At 49.8% G+C, this 23,130-nt stretch overlaps 1 protein-coding gene across 2 annotated transcripts; it reads left to right on the top strand.

Moving 5' to 3' along the window:
* The first annotated feature begins 5,455 nt into the window (after window positions 1-5,455).
* Window positions 5,456-20,059, top strand: WDR88 (WD repeat domain 88). 2 transcript variants are annotated; one of them, XM_075325193.1, is made up of 11 exons: window positions 5,456-5,674; window positions 7,121-7,231; window positions 10,075-10,163; window positions 12,241-12,304; window positions 12,386-12,524; window positions 14,500-14,629; window positions 17,154-17,338; window positions 18,026-18,108; window positions 19,364-19,432; window positions 19,616-19,708; window positions 19,851-20,059. In XM_075325193.1, exons 1-11 carry the CDS (start codon window positions 5,603-5,605, stop codon window positions 19,998-20,000), a joined length of 1,185 nt encoding a protein of 394 aa, XP_075181308.1. In that variant the 5' UTR covers window positions 5,456-5,602; the 3' UTR covers window positions 20,001-20,059. The 2 variants fall into 2 exon arrangements, with proteins under 2 accessions (XP_075181308.1, XP_075181310.1); XM_075325195.1 differs by lacking the exon at window positions 19,616-19,708.
* Window positions 20,060-23,130: the final 3,071 nt, after the last annotated feature.

Genomic DNA, 23,130 nt, shown 5'->3' with positions numbered 1-23,130 from the left:
TCTCTGACAGGTTTCACACGAACGGCAGTAGGCAGCCACATCGGCCCCCATTTTTGGCCAGTAGAAATGCTGGTTTAACCTGGCCTTGGTCTTAGCGATCCCTAGGTGTCCGGCCATCGGAATCTCATGTGCGATCCGCAACAACTCCGTCCGGAACGGATAGGGTACCACCAACTGTCGGTCCCTGGGCCACGCCTCCGGTGAACCCTGCTGGACCGTGGCCCGGTACAGCCGTCCTTGGTCCCAGACCACTCGCTCCGGGTCCGAGTCCGAGGGAGGCTGTGCCGCCTGCTCCTTAAGAGCTTTCAGTCTGTCGTCAGCTTCTAACGCTGCCTGAAACCCCTGACTAGATGTGGCCAGAATCGACGAGACTGTCACATCTTCAGTCAGTACCCCGGGACCTGTGTCCTGGCCTCCACCTGACTCGGCTGCCACTCGGTCAGAAGGGGAAGAGCTATCGGACCTCCGGGAGGCCCCTTGGCTTCCAGCACTCCCACTGCGGGTGACAGCGGCCACAGCCGCTGCGACCGTGGGTCGTGCCTGCTCCTCCTCCGTTCCTGACCAAGTCGCCGGTTCAGGCAGACCTACCTGGCTTCCTGACACCCCGGTTGTGGGGGAACCATGCACCGAGATCTTACCTGGGAGCACTTCCGCTCCTGGACCGGCCCCAATCTCACCTGCCTGTTCCCCTCCTGCAGCAACAGAACCCCGCTGTGAAATCTCTGGGGACCCCACATTTGCTGTGGTAGCCCCCACCCCACACACTGGTCCTCCCCCTGCAGCACCCTGCTCTCTGCTTATCCCTGCAGAGGGCAACAGATCCCAGCTCACAGGCTGGTTACTTGTAGAGGCATTGTCACACCTTTCTCTGACCCCCTCCCCTGTCACAGCTGCAGCTGAGTGTGTGTCTATGGTGTCTATGCAAGCAGAAATATCAGAGTTCACTCCCTCCTCCCTTACATCATTCATAGATAACACATTAACATTGTCCGGAGGCATGTCAGTACTGGCTGAAGGTTCAGCCCTTGGTTGGGGCCCAAACTGGGAGGTTATCTGCCCCAAATCTGTCCCAAGTAGCACGTTTGCAGGGATCCGATCAGTTACCCCCACCTCCCTCACCCCTCGCCCTGCGCCCCAGTCCACATAAATGTCAGCAACAGGCAGCGCCGGGTCAGTGCCTCCAATCCCGGAGACAGCGAGGGTTTTTCCAGGGATCAAGTCTTGGGGGGACACCATCTCCGGCCGCACCAGAGTCACCTCTGAGGCGCTGTCTCGCAGTCCTATGGTCACAGACCGGCCGACGGTGACAGGTTGGAAGCTGTCCAGGGACCTACCACCACCCCCACCCACACAATACACCTTGGGCGGCCCTTGGGACGGGGACGGAGCCGGGGCCTTGGGACGCTGAGGGCACATGGCCTTGAAGTGTCCAGGTAGGTTGCACTGGTGGCACCGTCTTGGTTCTGCCACGGGCCTGGAGAGGGGAGTTGAGGGGGACACCCCCTGCAGTCTAGGGGCAGGTGGGGCAGTCGCAGAAGTCATCTTACCCCCTCTCCAGGTGCTGCTGGTGGCTGCTCTCCTGGCTTCAGGAGCCCGATTGTTGGTGTAGTCATCGGCCAGGGCAGCTGTAGCCGTGGACCCCTTTGGCTTCTGGTCTCGGATGAACTGGCGGAGATCCTCAGGGCAGTTCCACAAGAGTTGCTCCGTGATGACCAAGTCCAGGATCTCTGGTGCGGTGGAAAGCTGCAGGCCTTGGGTCCAGTGGTCGGCAGCTCGGGCAAGTGCCCGCCGGTGGTCAGCCCAGGAGTCCTTTGGTCCCTTCTGCAGGGTCCGGAACTTCTTGCGGTAGGACTCCGGAGTGAGGTTGTACTGTTGGATCAGGGCCCGCTTGATGGTGTCGTAGCCCTGATCTGCCTCAGCAGGCAAGTCCCCAAGGATATCCAGGGCCTTACCCCTTAAACGGGGGGTCAGGTATTTGGCCCACTGGTCCTTGTCCAGATGGTGCTGCAGGCAAGTCCGTTCAAAAGCAGTCAAGAAAGAGTCCAAGTCTCCATCCTTCTCCAGCACTGGGAAGTCCTCAACACGGACCTTTGGAAGTTTGGTGTCTCGAAGGTCACGTGTGGCTGATGAGGGCCGGAGCTGAGCTAGCTGCAGCTGGTAGTCACGGTCTGCCTGTCGCTCTCGCTCTCGCTCTTCACGCGCTGCCTGCCGCTCTCGCTCCGCAGCCTCACGCTCTGCGTGCCGCTCCGCAGCCTCAGCGTCACGCGCTGCCTGCCGCTCTGCCCTGCGCTCTGCCAGGAGTTCCTTGTAGCCCTCCTGGTCTCCAGCCTGGAGAAGGGCCATAGCCATTTGAAGAAGGCTATCCGAGCCTCCCAGGCTCGGTGGAATGGCACGTGGTGATCTGCGGCCCGCTGCGGAGCCTGGTGATTCACTGTCCATTGCAGAGCGGAGGGCTGGCATCTGGCTCGTTGAGGACCCTTGGGTGAGCTGCTCCTCATCTTGTCCAGCAGTGCCAGGTTGTGCAATGTCCTCTGCAGAGCTGTTTTCTGGCGTCGAGCTCCTGGAGGACTCGTGGGCAACCTCCTCATTGCTGTCCACAGCACCGTCCTCCCTCTCTTCGGCTCCTGCCTTAGCATTGGCCAGTTGCATAGCTCTGCTCCTGGTGCCATCAGCCATTCTTGCAGACTTTTGGTCACTGACACAGAACTGACACCTGATGCCTCCACACACCTTACAGTATCTGCACTCTGACACTCTAGTGTTGAGCTAGTCTGAAGACCCCAGCAGCCACAGCTGCTGCAGGCAGTCTTTAGTGTCTGGGAGTATGGGTCTCACACTCACACACACTATTATCTCGATCCCACCGCTATGCCACCAATATGTCACAAACCACCGGGGGGGGTCACTCAGAAATCCCCCGCGCTGGCTACCAGTACGTCACAATCGGGGGGTAACAAGTGGGGGTCACCCCTCCTTTATACCTCCCGACCGACAGACAGAGCACGTGACGCGCTCTCTAGCGCCCCTCTTATAGTCAGGCCAATTATGGAATTGCCCGACAATAAGCAAGGAGGCCGCTATACTACTTATGCCGATTATTGAAGGGTCCCCGGTGAGAGTAAGGTATATATTCCCCCGACCTCCGCGGGCGGAATATATAAAATCTCCCCGAATCTCACTGGCCTCCCCACAATAATCCTTGGCACAATTCGCTGCCACCAACCGATTTACGGTAACTATTAGCCGAACACACAGACGTGGGATTCAAGATCGAGATAACAGAACAGCCCAAGATTAATTATATAATTTAATCAGCCTAAAGCACACTAGAACTACAATATATACAATAGGGAATCTACAGAATATACAGTTATGTCAGAGTACAGTTACAGATAAAGCATGTTTTACAAACAGGTATGCAATTCAATCAGTTACCTTGTGCGTCTGGCCACAGGGGGGCGCTGTAGACCAGGTTTCTAGGAACTCCCACAGATGTTTCCTGCATGTGACCCCCAGCGAAAGAACACTGGAAAATGGCCGAAGTAGGGTTATCAACCTGGGCAAATCCAGGTCCCCTCCTACCTTCGTGACCTCACAGGGAGCACTGCTCCACCCCTGGCTTGAGTTATGGACAATATCCCAACATGGAATATGGGCCATAACTTTGCCTGGGAGCGTCGTAGGCGGACGCCAATGCTCTCATTGTGACAGTTATGAATTTAGCCACAGAACGAGGGGACTCATGACCTGTCTGCCAGTTCCCCATTGGCTGATATCACGCCTGGGGCATTTCCCAATGTCCTGCTCCCATAAAAAGGGTGTGCCGGCATCGTCCGCATGCGGAGACACCATTTTTATGGTTGCCATATTTATCGGAAATATGGCTTGCGAGATATGAACCATTTTTTACTGGAGTCGTTCTGTCTGGCTATTTCCATAGCCTTGCTAACTAGCTAGCAGCCCCCACTACAGGGTCACGGCAGGGAGTCATCCTGTGTCCATTGTCCCTAAGCCACCTAATTTCCATATCACAGGACATGGCCATGGAGGTGTAAGTGGAACACTGTGACAGGAAGGGAGGGGGCACTGCCAGGGAGTGATGAGGGATTATGACTGGAGTCATAATTCATCTTCATATCCCGGGATTTGCCTCACACCCTTAAAAAGTCTTCAGTGCAAGCAGTCGGCTTGTATACATCTGGAGTAACTTTGTTGTTTTTGCAGTTCCTCTCCCTGAGTCATCTGGAGATAACTTATTTGTTACTTCCCTCTGTTTGTTATCCCTAAGTCTTCTTTAACACTTAGTGGGGTTGACTAAGCACTCATCCCATCTGCTCTCTATCTAGGACCTATTTCAGGGTCAGCTAGGGTCAGGGAACCGGCTTGGCGCATAGATGTAGAACCTACCTAGGGTGGAGAGGGAAGCTAGGGCCCAGTGGAAACTTTAGTAAGGGGGTCACAAAATCTCCCCCTTCACTGGACACAGGGTTTCCTTTCCCTTTCTCCGTTCGCTTAGTACTTCCCCGTACCTAGAGTGACACCTGAACTCTGTAAAATAAATTTCACATATAAGCTGCATCACAAAGGAATAATATGTACTTGCCAAATTTTCCACGGTGTGCAAAGATTCCTTTTTTTTTTTTAAATCCCACCTCCTCCATGCCCCCCTGAACCTGTATTTGAACCCCTGGGCTGTATCATATGACATTGTGTATAAGATTGGCCAGCTCTTCTGAGAATCCATAATGTTCCCTCTTTTTTTTGCTGCATATTCCAGGAGAGTTAGCAAATATGGACTAATGTGCAGGAATAAAGTAACAGAGCCTCCTAGGATTGAGCTGCAGTACCAGATGTGGCCACGCGACTATTGAGGTCACTGTATCAGGTACTGCTTTAAGGGGCTAGTCGTATCTTCATAAATGGATATAGTCAGAGCTTGTAAATACAAGCAATTTGCTGCCATTTTTGAGATACTAATTTTGTTTACAGCTTGTTGCCTTGGAGACCGACCACTGTTGTTGGATATCAGAACATGAGCAGTGCTCTTTGCTATCGAGCTTGTAAATCCTGTTTGGAAGCTGTCGAGGATCACTGGATCGTACTGATACCTCCTAATACCCGCCAGCTTCAGCACAGCGCTTACAAGCTAGTCAGCAGCAGTGGTCGGTCTCCTAGGCAACGAGCCATAAACAAAAGTATGAATATCTCAGGAATGACTGTAAACTGTAACAAGCAGTAAATTGCAAAAGTGCTTGTTTATAAGCTCTATCCTACAATATCAAGCTATGAAGGTGGAATTAACCCTTTACTACATGTAAATGAGCACCGCTACTCTGTTATGCTGCAATATTGGGTTCCCAGAGGAAGGTCTCCTATGACTACTCATAATTATATACTATCACTGTAAAATCCCTTTAAATCTTTTTATAAATTGCGTTCATTTCTCTCCAGAGTGTCACGCCTCCTCCTTTCTACATGGTGAGCGCAGAACCGGATTTATTCGACACTTACACGAAGTTGCCACTAGATGGCGCATTAGCACACTAGTTTGGCCCAGCGCGGACACTGTAGCCGGTTGCTATGGAGATGAGAACTCCGGAAAATGCTGCTGCACGGGAACGGGACGACACCCGGCGAGGAGGAGACCGTGTGGCACAGTGAGAGACTGTCCCAGGTGATCACAATGCCCGCAACGCTTTCCTCAGTCATTATATAAAACTCAGCAAGCGCGTTGCAAGCTATGGCAAATAGGTGTTCACCATAGCAACCAATCAGATTGCTGCTCTCATATATTACAAGTAGATAAAAATGAAAGGAGCAAGCTGATTGGTTGTTACAGCATTGTCATTTTTTTTTCTCAACCAACTTTATGTACACCTTCCAGGCTAACTGCAATAATTACCGATAGCAACCAATCAGATTGCTGCTCTCATACATTAAATAAAAGTAGATAAAAATGAAAGGAGCAAGCCGATTGGTTGTTACAATAGTATCATTTTTTTCCCCTCAATCAACTTTATGTACAAGTTTTTCTGTATACATTTCCAGCCTAACTGCAATAATTACCCATGTTATCAAGAGCAACCAATCAGATTGCTGCTCTCATATATTACAAGTCGATAAAAATGAAACGAGCAAGCTGATTGGTTGTTACAGCATTGTCATTTTTTTTTCTCAACCAACTTTATGTACACGTTCTAGGGCTAGGCTAACTGCAATAATTACCATTATGTTACCGATAACAACCAATCAGATTGCTGCTCTCATACATTACAAGTAGATAAAAAAATGAAAGAAGCAAGCTGATTGGTTGTTACAGTATGGTCTTTTTTTCTCAACCAACTTTAGGTACAAGTTCCAGGATAACTGCAATTATTAGTATTATGTTACCGATAGCAACCAATCAGATTGCTGTTTTCATAATTCAGAAGCAAAAAAAGGAATGAGAGGTGCTGTCTGGTTATATTATTGTCATTTTTTTTTTCAATCAACTTTATATGTAAACGGTTTACTGTGCATATTTAGTATAACAAATGGCCGAGTAAAAGAAAATGTGAATGAACTGAGGTGGCAAATAAAATCAGTGAAATACTTCTGTCATAATATATTGTCAGCATAAGAGTGCAGCACAGTGACAACATTTTGCCTAGTGCCGCCATATAGTGCATAAATACATATCCACCCAGCATACATACACGCCATGTACCCGTATTCAGACCGGACATACACAATAAGTCCTTGGTTCATTTTATTGCCATAAGATGCAGATTTTGGTGCAGAAAATTTAGTGCGCACATGACCTTATACCATTTTGACACTGATTGGGGCGCATGACAATGAGAGTGCACTTATGCAGCAAATACACCAACAATTCAGAAGACATCCGCAAGAAAATTCGGCACCAAATAGTTTGGGTTTAGCGCGGCTTTTCCTGTAGAAGCTACATAATCATTAGCCAGGCAAATAGGCGCTGCAGACGATCAGCAGACACCAGCTGCAGCGTTCACATCTTGTTCAAAGCGAGAGAAACCGTGTGGCCAGCTCCGTTCACACAAACGCCCTTTGGGGCACATTGTGTTATTATTATAGCGGTATCAGTTATATTCTTTCTTTTTTGCAGGTTCCTTTTAGAGTCTTAAAGGCACATAACGGGGCTGTCACCTCCTGCCACTTCTGTTTTGAGGATACAAAACTTCTGACAAGTTCTCATGATACAACAGCAAAACTGTGGGTAGGTGACCCCTGGGGTATGTGCTTGTCCTGCAAATTTGGGGACGGTGGTTCCATGACCCTAAATATGTGGGTAGGTGACCCCTGGGGTATATGCTTGACCTGCAAATTTGGGGACAGTGGTTCCATGACCCCAAAACTGTGGGAAGGTGACCCCTGGGGTATGTGCTTGACCTGCAGATTTGGGGACGGTAGTTCCATGACCCTAAAACTGTGTGTAGGTGACCCCTGGGGTATTTGCTTAACCTGCAAATTTGGGGACGGTGGTTCCATGACCCTAAATATGTGGGTAGGTGACCCCTGGGATATGTGCTTGACCTGTAAATTTGGGGACGGTGGTTCCATGACCCTAAAACTGTGTGTAGATGGCCCCTGGGATATTTGCTTAACCTGCAAATTTGGGGACGGTGGTTCCATGACCATAAATCTGTGGGTAGGTGACCCCTGGAGTATTTGCTTGACCTGTAAATTTGGGGACGGTGGTTCCATGACCCTAAAACTGTGTGTAGGTGGCCCCTTGGGAATTTGCTTAACCTGCAAATTCGGGGATGGTGGTTCCATGACCATAAATCTGTGGGTAGGTGACCCCTGGGGTATGTTCGTGACCTGCAGATTTGGGGACGGTGGTTTCATGACTGTAATACTGTGGGTAGGTGATCCCTGGTGTATGTGCTTGAGCTGCAAATTTGGGGACGGTGGTTTCATGACCCTAACACTGTGGGTAGGTGACTCCTTGGGTATGTACTTGACCTATAAATTTGGGGACAGTGCTTCCATGACTCTAAAACCGTGGGTAGGTGACCCCTGGGGTATGTGCTTGACCTGTAAATTTGGGGACGGTGGTTCCATGACCCTAAAACTGTGTGTAGATGGCCCCTGGGATATTTGCTTAACCTGCAAATTTGGGGACGGTGGTTCCATGACCATAAATCTGTGGGTAGGTGACCCCTGGAGTGTTTGCTTGACCTGTAAATTTGGGGACGGTGGTTCCATGACCCTAAAACTGTGTGTAGGTGGCCCCTTGGGAATTTGCTTAACCTGCAAATTCGGGGATGGTGGTTCCATGACCATAAATCTGTGGGTAGGTGACCCCTGGGGTATGTTCGTGACCTGCAGATTTGGGGACGGTGGTTTCATGACCCTAATACTGTGGGTAGGTGATCCCTGGTGTATGTGCTTGAGCTGCAAATTTGGGGACGGTGGTTTCATGACCCTAACACTGTGGGTAGGTGACTCCTTGGGTATGTGCTTGACCTGTACATTTGGGGACAGTGGTTCCATAACCATAATATTATTGTAGCCTGAACACCTACTGCAATCTGATAAGATAAGGTATTGCACTCGCACCAGTGTTAAGCGGGCTTTACACACTGCGATATCGGTCCCGATATCGCTAGTGTGGGTACCCGCCCCCATCTGTTGCGCGACACGGGCAAATTTCTGCCCGTGCCGCACAACATCGCCCAGACCCGTCACACATACTTACCTGCCCGACGACGTCGCTGTGACCAGCGAACCACCTCCTTTCTAAGGGGGCGGTCCGTGCGGCGTCACAGCGACGTCACTGAGCGGCCGCCCAATAGCAGCGGAGGGGCGGAGCTGAGCGGGACGTAACATCCCGCCCACCTCCTTCCTTCCACATAGCGGCCGGGAGGCAGGTAAGAAGAAGAGGTTCCTCGTTCCTGCGGTGTCACACGGAGCGATGTGTGCTGCCGCAGGAACGAGGAACAACCTCGTTACTGCTGCAGTAACGTTTTTTGAGAATGGACCCCCATGTCACCGATGAGAGATTTTGCACGTTTTTGCAACGATGGAAAATCGCTCATCGGTGTCACACACAGCAACATCGCTAATGCGGCCGGATGTGCGTCACCAATTCCGTGACCCCAACGAGTTCGCATTAGCGATGTCGTAGCGTGTAAAGCCCCCTTTACTCAATAAGTCAGTGCTGATCCACCATTTTTTTTCCTCATCGGTATTCGAGCTAAGGAAAAAATTGTAGCATGGCCACGTAAAATGCCAATGCAAGTCTATGGGTGTGATAAAAGAAACTGGACGCCACACGTACCCTCCTGTCCCTCCTGTGCCATACAATTTTTACGGATACATTTTACCAACGTAATGGGACTGATTTTTTTTTATACGCAGCTGTGCACGATGCCGATATCTTGTTTAGGTAGCCCATTTCCTTGTGCCCTATTACACCATGTTGATGTAATAGACAGCTGACCTATTGAGCTGCCCTCGATCTGCTGGATGATAGTGGCCACCATGCCATCTAATGTTAAGGTTGGTATCACCACTTGGGGTACTTTCCCAAAATTAGGGTTCACAGCGTTTTGGAAGCAGCATGTTTCAGCTGCATCCAGAAGCTGCGTTGTACAGCGCAAGCACAGTTGATGCGATTTGTAGACATTCTATGCCTACTTTACGTCTGCGGCCCGCAGCGTAAACTGACCTGTGGTGCGGCTTCCCAAGCCACAGCATGTCAATTCTTTGCTGTAGAATCGCAAGCTTTCTGCATACAGAGTACAGAGAGAGACAGCAGCGCCCCGAACCCTGATCGTGGTCACGAGCAGCTGCGGCGGAGACTCCTGGCACAGCAGGTCAGCAGCCGCCGCGTCCATGAAATAGTGAGTCCTGATCATGGGCAGGAGCCGCTGTGATCTCTGGCGGAGGAGACCCGCGGCCCCGCAGGTAAGGACCCCCCCGTGTCCAGGACGCAGCGTTTCCTGATTGTGTGCACATACCCTTATAGGGAAAACTGCAACTATGCAGAGGCGCCATAACAGAATGCGATTCTTCCTGACTTAACTTTTTTTTGTTGTTTCCTTTTTTATGTAGGATTTCTCCACCTGTTCCCCGATCTGTGATTTTAAAGATGAGCACAGCGGTCCTATCTCCGAGTGCAATCCGACAGCTGACAGCACCAGGTGACAATTTTCTTATCAGGCCCGGTTTCACACAACCAACATTCACGGTCCGAATATGAGCTAACTGGCGCTCTCGCGACCTGGACTTTGCTAACTCATATATGCATATAAAGCTGGGGTTAGGACACCCTGGCCCATACTTGGATCATGAATGTTGGATATATATACAGTGCCTACAAGTAGTATTCAACCCCCTGCAGATTTAGCAGGTTTACACATTCGGAATAACTTGGCATTGGTACATTTGGACTGTAGATCAGCCTGGAAGTGTGAAATGCAGCAAAAAAGAATGTTATTTTTTTTTTTTTTTTTAAATTGTGAAACGTTTATTCAGAGGGTCATTTATTATTCAACCCCTCAAACCACCAGAATTCTGTTTGGTTCCCCTAAAGTATTAAGAAGTATTTCAGGCACAAAGAACAATGAGCTTCACATGTTTGGATTAATTATCTCTTTTTCCAGCCTTTTCTGACTAATTAAGACCCTCCCCAAACTTGTGAACAGCACTCATACATGGTCAACATGGGAAAGACAAAAGAGCATTCCAAGGCCATCAGAGACAAGATCGTGGAGGGTCACAAGGCTGGCAAGGGGTACAAAACCCTTTCCAAGGAGTTGGGCCTACCTGTCTCCACTGTTGGGAGCATCATCCGGAAGTGGAAGGCTTATGGAACTACTGTTAGTCTTCCACGGCCTGGACAGCCTTTGAAAGTTTCCTCCTGTGCCGAGGCCAGGCTTGTCCGAAGAGTCAAGGCTAACCCAAGGACAACAAGGAAGGAGCTCCGGGAAGATCTCATGGCAGTGGGGACATTGGTTTCAGTCAATACCATAAGTAACGTACTCCACCGCAATGGTCTCCGTTCCAGACGAGCCCGTAAGGTACCTTTACTTTCAAAGCGTCATGTCAAGGCTCGTCTACAGATTGCTCATGATCACTTGGAGGACTCTGAGACAGACTGGTTCAAGGTTCTCTGGTCTGATGAGACCAAGATCGAGATCTTTGGTGCCAACCACACACGTGACGTTTGGAGACTGGATGGCACTGCATACGACCCCAAGAATACCATCCCTACAGTCAAGCATGGTGGTGGCAGCATCATGCTGTGGGGCTCTTTCTCAGCCAAGGGGCCTGGCCATCTGGTCCGCATCCATGGGAAGATGGATAGCACGGCCTACCTGGAGATTTTGGCCAAGAACCTCCACTCCTCCATCAAGGATCTTAAGATGGGTCATCATTTCATCTTCCAACAAGACAACGACCCAAAGCACACAGCCAAGAAAACCAAGGCCTGGTTCAAGAGGGAAAAAATCAAGGTGTTGCAGTGGCCTAGTCAGTCTCCTGACCTTAACCCAATTGAAAACTTGTGGAAGGAGCTCAAGATTAAAGTAAACATGAGACACCCAAAGAACCTAGATAACTTGGAGAAGATCTGCATGAAGGAGTGGGCCAAGATAACTCCAGAGACCTGTGCCGGCCTGATCAGGTCTTATAAAAGACGATTATTAGCTGTAATTGCAAACAAGGGTTATTCCACAAAATATTAAACCTAGGGGTTGAATAATAATTGACCCACACTTTTATGTTGAAAATTTATTAAAATTTAACTGAGCAACATAACTTGTTGGTTTGTAAGATTTATGCATCTGTTAATAAATCCTGCTCTTGTTTGAAGTTTGCAGCCTCTAACTTATTTGCATCTTATCAAACCTGCTAAATCTGCAGGGGGTTGAATACTACTTGTAGGCACTGTATATATATATATATATATATATTATATATATATATATATATATATATACCACAGCGCTTTACATACATCAGCAACACTGTCCCCATTAGGACTCACAAGCTAAATTTGTCTCAATGAGATAATATCCATTTTTAATGAAGCCACCATGATGATGTTATCCGTTGGGCCCTTACATGCTGGCCATTCAAATGAATTGCTGACTGTGCCTGCTGGGATCCAAACATAGGTGCAAATGGCACTATAGGGATCAATTCTCCCTATTATGGGTAATGTTCCCTTCTTCTTCTGCTGTTTTAATAATTTTCCTCCGAATACCTGTCCTCTAGGATGGTGACATCATCTTATGACAAAACTGTGAAGCTTTGGGATTTGCAGACCGGGAAAGTGCTGGTATGTAATGAACGCCATTCTCCATCTGTACATATATTCTGCATACGATGTGTCATAAATAATCTAATATTCTGTTATCAGTGGTCGGTGAGCCTGGATGGCCTTGTCACATCATGCAACGTTTCTGGAGATGGAAAGCGCGTAGTGTGCAGCGTGGATGTAGACAATGGCGTCTGTATCATTGATAGCACGTCCGCTTCCAAAGTGATGAATGTTAAAGGTAAGCCGGGTCATTAAAGGGTTGTTCCTAAGTTAGTAAGTTATCCCTGGACATATTGCTAGGAATAGTGGAGTCCTGAGTCAGGCTATCTCCAAGAGAGTGATCATGAGCCTATCCGCTCCATCTGCAGACCTGTTCTTGGGATCGCTGGGCTTCCAGTGCTCCGACCCCAATGATCAATATTCATAGTTGTATATCACACTTACAAGGAATATCGCCAGTTTCTGCAAAGCCCCCACCGCCCCAAGAGCCTAAATAGTAAGTAAAAAGTTGAGATGTCTCCATTGCAACCCACCATATCTCTGCTGTCAAACTCTGATTTGCCTCTGAGATTGACTGGAGAATGTAATTAGGTGATTTAGGGGCCCTTTGCACACTACGATATCGCAAGCCGATGCTGCGATGCCGAGCGCGATAGTCCCCGCCCCCGTCGCACCTGCGATATCATGGTGATAGCTGCCGTAGCGAACATTATCACTACGGCAGCTTCACATGCACGTACCTGCCCTGCGACGTCGCTCTGGTTCGCACCGCCTCCTTATTAAGGGGGTGGGTCGTGCGGCGTCATAGCGACGTCACACGGCAGGCGGCCAATAGAAGCGGAGGGTCGGAGATGAGCGGGACATAAACATCCCGCCCACCTCCTTCCTTCCGCATAGCCGGCATGAGTCGCAGGTAGGTGATGTTCCTCGCTCCTGCGGCTTCATACACAGCGATGTGCGCTGCCGCAGGAGCGAGGAACAACATCGTAACATCGGTATTTCCCAATTCATGGAAATGACCGACGCTACACCAATGATACGATTACGACGATTTTGCGCTCGTTAATCGTATCATAAAGGATTTGCACACTACGATATCGAGAGCGGCGCCGGATGTGCGTCACTTTCGATTTTACCCCACCGACATCGCAGCTGCGATGTCGTAGTGTGCAAAGTGCCCCTTAGGGTTAAGAAGACCGATAGGGGATAACTTACTAATTTACGAGGTGACATGGGAGTGTCTTAGTACTGGGATCCCAAACAATTCCTGAGAATAAAGGCCGCTTTACACGCAACGATATCGCTAACGAGATATTGTTGGGGTCACGGAATTCGTGACACACATCCGTTCTCGTTAGCGACGTCGTTGCGTGTGACACCTACGAGCGACCGCTAACGATCAAAATTACTTACCAAATCGTTGATCGTTGACACGTCGTTCATTTTCAAAATGGCGTTCCTCGTTCTGGACGCAGGTTGTTCGTCGTTTCTGTGGCAGCACACATCGCTACGTGTGACACCCCGGGAACGACAAACAACAGCGTACCTGCGTCCTCCGGCAACGAGGTGGGAGTGACGTACATGCGTCTGCTCTCCGCCCCTCCGCTTCAATTGGTGTCCTGCATGGGGACGTCGCTGTGACGCCGCACGAACCGCCCTCTTAAAAAAGAGGTTCTTCGGCGGCCACAGCGACGTCGTTAGGTAAGTTAGTGTGACGCATACCAGCGATATTGTGTGCCACGGGCAGTGATTTGCCCGTGACGCACAAATGACGATGTCACTACGTGTAAAGCGGCTTTAAGGCTCTGCAGAGCCCACTGTGACCGGAGCAGAGATTGAGCATGTGAACCTCTACTCCATTAATTGGCCATGGGGCAGCCGTAGAAATTGGAGATCAGCGCTCTGCGGTCCAACACCCAGCCATCAATACGTGGAGTATAACTTTTAATTGTGACTGTAATTTTGGTCCGTGAAGCTTCCCCAGTCCTCAAAGGACTACACACAGGCAGCACCTGCACCCTGTATAGTTAGCAAAACTCACATGTATGCACTTTCAAACTCACAGGGGCACAAGGCAGACGAGTGCACACAATTCCACACGGCGTCTAGTCATGTCTGTTTCCTCTGGCATAGATGTGCAAAGTCACTGATAGACATAGACTTTTTTTCCATGTGTTCAAATATAAAGCCAAATCATTCTTCCCTTCTTTCAGACCATCACTCGTCCACCGTAACAAGATGCTGTTTTGATCCGGAAAGTCGGAGAATTTGTTCTGTGTCATCCGACAGATCTGTGAAATTGTTGGATATAACTGCAAAACGTACAACTATCCAAATAAAACGGTAAGGAATGGTAATGAGCAGGCACTACCATGCTCAGGTGATCAGTGCTCGTAACTAGTGATGAGCGGGCACTACCATGCTCAGGTGATCAGTACTCGTAACTAGTGATGAGCGGGCACTACCATGCTCAGGTGCTCCGTACTCGTAACTAGTGATGAGCGGGCACTACCATGCTCGGGTGCTCAGTACTGGTAACTAGTGATGAGTGGGCACTACCATGCTCGTGGGCTCAGTACTCGTAACTAGTGATGAGCGGGCACTACCATGCTCAGGTGATCAGTACTCGTAACTAGTGATGAGCGGGCACTACCTTGCTCAGGTGCTCCGTACTCGTAACTAGTGATGAGCGGGCACTACCATGCTCGGGTGCTCAGTACTGGTAACTAGTGATGAGCGGGCACTACCATGCTCAGGTGCTCCGTACTCGTAACTAGTGATGAGCAGGCACTACCATGCTCGGGTGCTCAGTACTGGTAACTAGTGATGAGCGGGCACTACCATGCTCAGGTGCTCAGTACTGGTAACTAGTGATGAGCGGGCACTACCATGCTCGGGTGCTCGGTACTGGTAACTAGTGATCAGCGAGCACTACCATGCTCAGCTGCTCAGTACTTGTAACTAGTGATGAGCGGGCACTACCATGCTCAGGTGCTCAGTACTGGTAACTAGTGATGAGCGGGCACTACCATGCTTAGGTGCTCAGTACTGGTAACTAGTGATCAGCGAGCACTACCATGCTCGGGTGCTCAGTACTGGTAACTAGTGATGAGTGGGCACTACCATGCTCAGGTGCTCAGTACTTGTAACTAGTGATGAGCGAGCACTACCATGCTCAGGTGCTCAGTACTGGTAACCAGTGATGAGCGGGCACTACCATGCTCGGGTGCTCAGTACTGGTAACTAGTGATGAGCGGGCACTACCATGCTCGGGTGCTCTGTACTGGTAACTAGTGATGAGCGGGCACTACCATGCTCGGGTGCTCAGTTCTGGTAACTAGTGATGAGCGAGCACTACCATGCTCGGGTGCTCTGTACTGGTAACTAGTGATGAGCGGGCACTAGCATGCTCGGGTGCTCAGTACTGGTAACTAGTGATGAGCGGGCACTACCATGCTCGGGTGCTCTGTACTGGTAACTAGTGATGAGCGGGCACTAGCATGCTCGGGTGCTCAGTACTCGTATCTAGTGATGAGCGGGCACTACCATGCTCGGGTGCTCAGTACTCGTATCTAGTGATGAGCGGGCACTACCATGCTCGGGTGCTCAGTACTCGTATCTAGTGATGAGCGGGCACTACCATGCTCGGGTGCTCAGTACTCGTAACTAGTGATGAGTGGGCACTACCATGCTCGGGTGCTCAGTACTCGTATCTAGTGATGAGCGGGCACTACCATGCTCGGGTGCTCTGTACTCATAACTAGTGATGAGCGGGCACTACCATGCTCGGGTGCTCAGTACTCGTATCTAGTGATGAGCGGGCACTACCATGCTCGGGTGCTCAGTACTCGTAACTAGTGATGAGTGGGCACTACCATGCTCGGGTGCTCAGTACTCGTATCTAGTGATGAGCGGGCACTACCATGCTCGGGTGCTCTGTACTCATAACTAGTGATGAGCGGGCACTACCATGCTCGGGTGCTCAGTACTCGTATCTAGTGATGAGCGGGCACTACCATGCTCGGGTGCTCTGTACTCATAACTAGTGATGAGTGGGCACTACCATGCTCGGGTGCTCAGTACTCGTAACTAGTGATGAGCGGGCACTACCATGCTCGGGTGCTCAGTACTCGTAACTAGTGATGAGCGGGCACTACCATGCTCGGGTGCTCAGTACTCGTAACTAGTGATGAGCGGGCACTACCATGCTCGGGTGCTCAGTACTCGTAACTAGTGATGAGCGGGCACTACCATGCTCGGGTGCTCAGTACTCGTATCTAGTGATGAGCGGGCACTACCATGCTCGGGTGCTCAGTACTCGTAACTAGTGATGAGTGGGCACTACCATGCTCGGGTGCTCAGTACTCGTATCTAGTGATGAGCGGGCACTACCATGCTCGGGTGCTCTGTACTCATAACTAGTGATGAGCGGGCACTACCATGCTCGGGTGCTCAGTACTCGTATCTAGTGATGAGCGGGCACTACCATGCTCGGGTGCTCTGTACTCATAACTAGTGATGAGTGGGCACTACCATGCTCGGGTGCTCAGTACTCGTAACTAGTGATGAGCGGGCACTACCATGCTCGGGTGCTCAGTACTCGTATCTAGTGATGAGCGGGCACTACCATGCTCGGGTGCTCAGTACTCGTATCTAGTGATGAGCGGGCACTACCATGCTCGGGTGCTCAGTACTGGTAACTAGTGATGAGTGGGCACTACCATGCTCGGGTGCTCAGTACTCATAACTAGTGATGAGTGGGCACTACCATGCTCGGGTGCTCAGTACTCGTATCTAGTGATGAGCGGGCACTACCATGCTCGGGTATATAGAACGGGACCATTATTCTATCATCACTTTATTTCAGGGCGCACGACAATGTTATTTCGGACTGCGGCTTCAGCGTCAGCGGTCGCTCGTTGTGCACAGCATCTTGGGATAAAAGCTTAAAAGTCTGGGATGTGAACACTGGAGAATTCCGCCATAAAGGACCAGATCATCTCCGAAACGCTCACACGGGCTCCGTCAGCTGCTGCGTCTTCTCACAGGATGGTGAGTCATGTGGGGAAAGCCAAATATGTTGGGCTCTGTTCACACTTCAGGGAATTAATTTCATCAGGTTCACTCTGATAGATACAAGTCAAAGCATGATAATGGATCCCAGCGGATCACAATGGATCTGTCATATCCCTACCCTGGATTCTTCTAAAATCAGAAGCCATGACACCCTATGTGGTCAGAGGCTTAAATGGGTTTTCCTGTTTTGGAAAACCCTGTCCCTGAGCTTCAGATTGTTTAAAACCCACCAAAAGAGTGCACTTTACTCACCCTCCCCAGGTCCAGTCCTGAGACTTCACCGCTGCTCCCAGGGTTTTTTATTGTCTGTAGTACTAAGGTCACATCAGCCAATCAGAGAGATTTTAGGGCACTTTTTAAGCTGTGGATGTTGGATATTAATCTGATTTTCTCGGGTAGCGCATTCCAGACAAGTGGTGCAGCACAAGAAAAGTCTTAGCGATGGAAATGGGATGTTTCTATTATATGGACAATCCACAAAGAGATGATCGGAGTCAGGAGTTATGGTAGTGCCACACAAGGAAATAACAATAACTGGTTTGGTAATATTAAAGTAGAGCGTTTCTCATTATTTAGTAGTATGAACCCTGAAAAAACAAGAGGTGCAAATACTGAGCAGAGGCTCCGTGAGACGCTTACCGTGATGTTATTCTGTCTCCTCAGCGTCCGTCCTTCTCTCCGGAGGATACGACAAAACCATTGTACTGTGGGACGTGCAGTCCAACCGCAAGAAGCTCGTGCTGAAGGTCAGTGCTTATAATGCTGTCACCTGCAGCTATCACCGTATCATCTATCCGTCCGTCTGTCCCTCTATCTATCTGTCTGTCTGTCCGTCCATCCCTCTATCCGTCCGTCCGTCCATCCATCCATCCCTCTATCTATCTGTCCGTCCGTCTATCTCTGTGTCTCTCTCTCTTTCTCTCTGTGTCTCTGTCTGTATCATTCTGTGTCTCTGTCTGTATCATTCTCTCTTTCTCTGTTTGTCTGTCTCTTTCTCTCTCTGTGTCTCTGTCTCTTTGTGTGTCTGTGTCTCTTTGTGTGTCTGTGTCTCTTTCTCTCTGTGTGTGTGTGTCTCCCCTCTCTCTCTGTGTCTCTGTCTGTATAATTCTCTCTGTCTCTTTGTGTGTCTGTGTCTCTTTCTCTCTGTGTGTGTGTGTGTCTCCCCTCTCTCTCTGTGTCTCTGTCTTTCTGTCTCTCTGTGTCTCTCTCTCTCTCTCTGTCCCTTTCTTTCTCTCTGTGTTTCTCTCTGTTTCTCTCTGCCTCTCTCTTTCTGTCTCTGTGTCTTTCTCTCTGTCTCTTTCTTTCTGTCTCTCTCTATGTGTCTGTCTCGCTCTCTCTGTCTCTCTCTGTTACTGTCTGTCTTTTCTGTCTGTCTGTCTCTTTCTTTCTGTCTCTCTCTGTGTCTCTGTCTCTCTGTGTGTCTCTGTCTCTGTGTGTGTGTCTCTCTGTTTCTCTGTGTGTCTGTCTATGTCTCTCTGTGTGTCTCTGTGTCTCTCCCTCTCTATGTGTGTCCCTGTCTCTCTCTCTGTCTCTGTCCCTTTCCCTCTCTCTGTGTCTGTGTCTCTGTCTTTCTCTGCCTCTCTCTTTCTGTCTCTGTGTCTCTCTTTGTGTCTGTCTATGTCTCTATGTGTCTCTCTGTCTCTCTCTGTCTCTATGTGTCTCTCTGTCTCTCTCTGTCTCTATGTGTCTCTATGTGTCTCTCTGTGTCTCTGTTTGTGTCTTTCTCTGTGTCTCTTTTTCTCTCTCTCTATCTGTCTTTCTCTCTCTCGCTGTCTCTCTGTCTCTGTCTCTCTCTGTGTCTCTGTGTGTGTCTCTGTCTCTTTCTCTCTCTTTTTTTCTCTCTCTCTATCTGTCTTTCTCTCTCTCGCTGTCTCTCTGTCTCTGTCTCTCTCTGTCTCTGTATCCATCCATCATCTATCTTGTACCTGTAGCAGGAGGAAGAATCTGTACATTTTTGTTCCAAAACTCCTTTAATAATGAATCCTGTTGTCCCCTCATTAGGGTCACAGTGATTGGGTGCTGGATGTTGCACTGAGCGCCAATAAAAAGTGGATCATGTCTTCTTCTAAGGTAACACGCTGCCGCTTCTTCTTCGGCCATTCTGGCGGTATGTGGATTAGTGTATAGCGGTACCCGTGGACTATATTGTGCTCCACACGTGGCTGATTTTGGAGCCTGAGCCATGGACGTCCCCTGTGAGGACAGATGGCAGTGCCCATGTGCCCGTGTGTTACCGACTCTTCATCCTCACAGGACTCTGCGCTGCGACTGTGGAATATAGAGAATTACGAGGAAATCCCCGCCGTCATTGAAAACAAGAAAGCCATCGGCTCCCGGCTGTGTCGGGTAAAGACTCCTGTCAATCACTGAGAATTTAATAATGTACCGTCCCTTCATGTACATACATTGTGGGGGTGGGGGGCGGCGCGGGCCACGTCCACAGAATGTTCTGTTTCTTTACTAACGTGTTTTTTTGCTTCTTTTTCAGTGTGAACAGTGCCAGAAGCCGTTCCCTATCATGCACCGGGACAATGCAGACGTCATCACCAAATGCTTCTTCTGCCGCCTCTCTACCCCCCCGTGTAGCAGTGAGCCCCCGCTGCCCGCTGCCCCCCCCGACAGCCCCTGCGCCCCGTGATACCACGGCTAGATTACATGTCCTTTATAATGCCTCTTATCACTGCAGGAATAAAGGTCAAAGGCTCAAAAATGACAAAATAGAGATCTGTGTGTTACGTCTTCTATCTGGTGCATGTATTACTGTGCACACGTATCAGCCTATGTATATGCGAGGAGGGCGTGTATATGCCACGGGTGGGCAAACCAACACTATATCATGAAATACTTCTCAGAAAGTTTATCATCACACCGCTCCTGTTATTTACTCAGTCCTCGTACCTTGATCAGCAGCTCCCCACACACAGCATGATGCCCCCACAACCCCCCACCCAACACAGTATAATGTCCCCACATACCCCCGTACAGTGTAATGTCCCCATAACACCCCACACAGTATAATGTCCTCACAACTCCCCCACGCATAGCATAATGCCTCCACAACTCCCCCTCGCACAGTACAATGCCCCCACAATCCCCCACCCAACACAGTATAATGTCCCCACATACCCCCCGTACAGTATAATGTCCCCACAACCCCCCACCCAACACAGTATAATGTCCCCACATACCCCCCTACAGTATGATGCCCCCACAACCCCCCACCCAACACAGTATAATGTCCCCACATACCCCCGTACAGTATAATGTCCCCATAACACCCCACCCAACACAGTATAATGTCCCCACATACCCCCGTACAGTATAATGTCCCCACAACCCCCCACCCAACACAGTATAATGTCCCCACATACCCCCCTACAGTATGATGCCCCCACAACCCCCCACCCAACACAGTATAATGTCCCCACATACCCCCGTACAGTATAATGTCCCCATAACACCCCACACAGTATAATGTCCTCACAACTCCCCCACACATAGCATAATGCCTCCACAACTCCCCCTCACACAGTACAATGCCCCCACAACCCCCCACCCAACAAAGTATAATGTCCCCACATACCCCCGACAGTATAATGTCCTCACAACTCCCCACCCAACACAGTATAATGTCCCCACATACCCCCGACAGTATAATGTCCCCATAACACCCCACACAGTATAATGTTCTCACAACTCCCCCACGCATAGTATAATGCCCCCACAACCACCCACGCACAGTATAATGTCCCCACAACCACCCACGCACAGTATAATGCCCCATTAATCACCCCACCCATAGTATAATACCCCCATAATCACCCCACCCATAGTATAATGACCCCACAACCCTCTCACACATAGTACAATGTGCCCACAATTCCCTCACACACAGTATAATGTCCCCACAATCACCCCACAAACACAATATTATGTCCCCACAACCTCTGTACCCTATATGTTGTCTTTACAACCCCCTACACTTAGTATGTTGTCCCCACAACCCCCACACACAGCATGATGTCCCCATAACACCCATACAGCATGATGTAACCACAATCTCCCTCACACAGCATGATGTCTTCTTAATCCCCCACACATTATAATGACCCCACAACCCCCACACACAGCATGATGTCTGCATAACCCCCCACACAGTATAATGTCCCCACAACCCCCACACACAGTACAATGTCCCCACACACAGTATAATGCCTCCACAACCCCTGCACCTTATATAATGTCCCTACAACTGTCCACACTTAGTATGTTGTCCCCACAACCGACCCTCACTCAGCATGTAGTCCCCACAATCCCTGTCAGACATCATAATGTTATAGCAACTCCGACACACAGTATGATGTCCTAACAACAATCCACACACAATATGATGTCCCCACACCCCCCACACAGTATGATGTCCCCACAACTCTGACACACAGTATAGAGTCCCCACAACCCCCCCCCATACACAGCATGATGTCCCCATAACCCCCTTAGACATAGCAGGATGTTCCCATAACCCCCCACACATTGTATGGTGACCCCGCATAGCTCTCCACACAATATGATGTGCCACAGTTCCCCACATGCTTTGGCCACGTACCCACATGGCTTCACAAACCATACACACACACAGTATTGACTGACAGTAAAAAACAAAAAACAAACAGGCATCATCTAGTCTCAGTCGCACAGTCTCAGTCGCACAGTCTCAGTCGCACAGTCTCAGTCGCACAGTCTCAGTCGCACAGGCTGCATGGTGGAGCGGGATGCTGAAGGATCCCTGTTCCACCAGTGAGTCAGATACTGTTGAAGTAGAGAACCCGGACTTGGTGATCGTGGTCCTCCTCAGCAGCGGGCTGCCCCAACTTCCAGGTCAGGACCATTTGCGACCTATGGGTCAGGACCATTGCCGGCCTAGCCATCTACCAAATGCCAGAGAGGGCGCTCTTCTCAAGAAACGGCTACTTTTAACAACTGTAGCAGAGTGTAAGGCCATCGGCTTCATTATTACTGTGCAGGGCACAGAGGGGGCATTATTACTGTGCAGGACACACAGGGGGCATTATTACTGTGCAGGGCACACGGGGCATTATTACTGTGCAGGGCACAGAGGGGGCATTATTACTGTGCAGGGCACAGAGGGGGCATTATTACTGTGCAGGGCATAAAGGGGCATTATTACTGTGCAGGGCACAAAAGGGACATTATTACTGTGCAGGGCACAGAGGAGGCATTATTACTGTGCAGGACACACAGGGGGCATTATTACTGTGCAGGACACAGAGGGGGCATTATTACTGTGCAGAACACACAGGGGGCATTATTACTGTGCAGGACACAGAGGGGGCATTATTACTGTGCAGGACACACAGGGGGCATTATTACTGTGCAGGGCACACAGGGGGCATTATTACTGTGCAGGACACAGAGGGGACATTATTACTGTGCAGGGCACAAAAGGGACATTATTACTGTGCAGGGCACACAGGGGGCATTATTACTGTGCAAGGCACACAGGGGGCATTATTACTGTGCAGGACACAGAGGGGGCATTATTACTGTGCAGGACACACAGGGGGCATTATTACTGTGCAGGGCACACAGGGGGCATTATTACTGTGCAGGGCACACAGGGGGCATTATTACTGTGCAGGACACAGAGGGGACATTATTACTGTGCAGGGCACAAAAGGGACATTATTACTGTGCAGGGCACACAGGGGGCATTATTACTGTGCAAGGCACACAGGGGGCATTATTAC

The sequence above is a fragment of the Anomaloglossus baeobatrachus genome, chromosome 10 (genome assembly GCF_048569485.1).
Source record: "Anomaloglossus baeobatrachus isolate aAnoBae1 chromosome 10, aAnoBae1.hap1, whole genome shotgun sequence".
Taxonomy (NCBI): Eukaryota; Metazoa; Chordata; class Amphibia; order Anura; family Aromobatidae; genus Anomaloglossus; species Anomaloglossus baeobatrachus.
The sequence above is the reverse complement of the archived record's forward strand: the minus strand, read 5'-3'. Positions and strand labels throughout refer to the sequence as shown.

What these genes read in the sequence shown, in the direction of transcription:
- WDR88 (XM_075325193.1), top strand. Translation starts at nt 5,603, where the DNA reads ATGCTGCTGCACGGGAACGGGACGACACCCGGCGAGGAGGAGACCGTG. An exon ending in ACAGTGAGAGACTGTCCCAG is followed by an intron (nt 5,675 to 7,120) that starts GTGATCACAATG and finishes TCTTTTTTGCAG; the next exon opens with GTTCCTTTTAGAGTCTTAAA. An exon ending in CAAAGTGATGAATGTTAAAG is followed by an intron (nt 12,525 to 14,499) that starts GTAAGCCGGGTC and finishes CCCTTCTTTCAG; the next exon opens with ACCATCACTCGTCCACCGTA.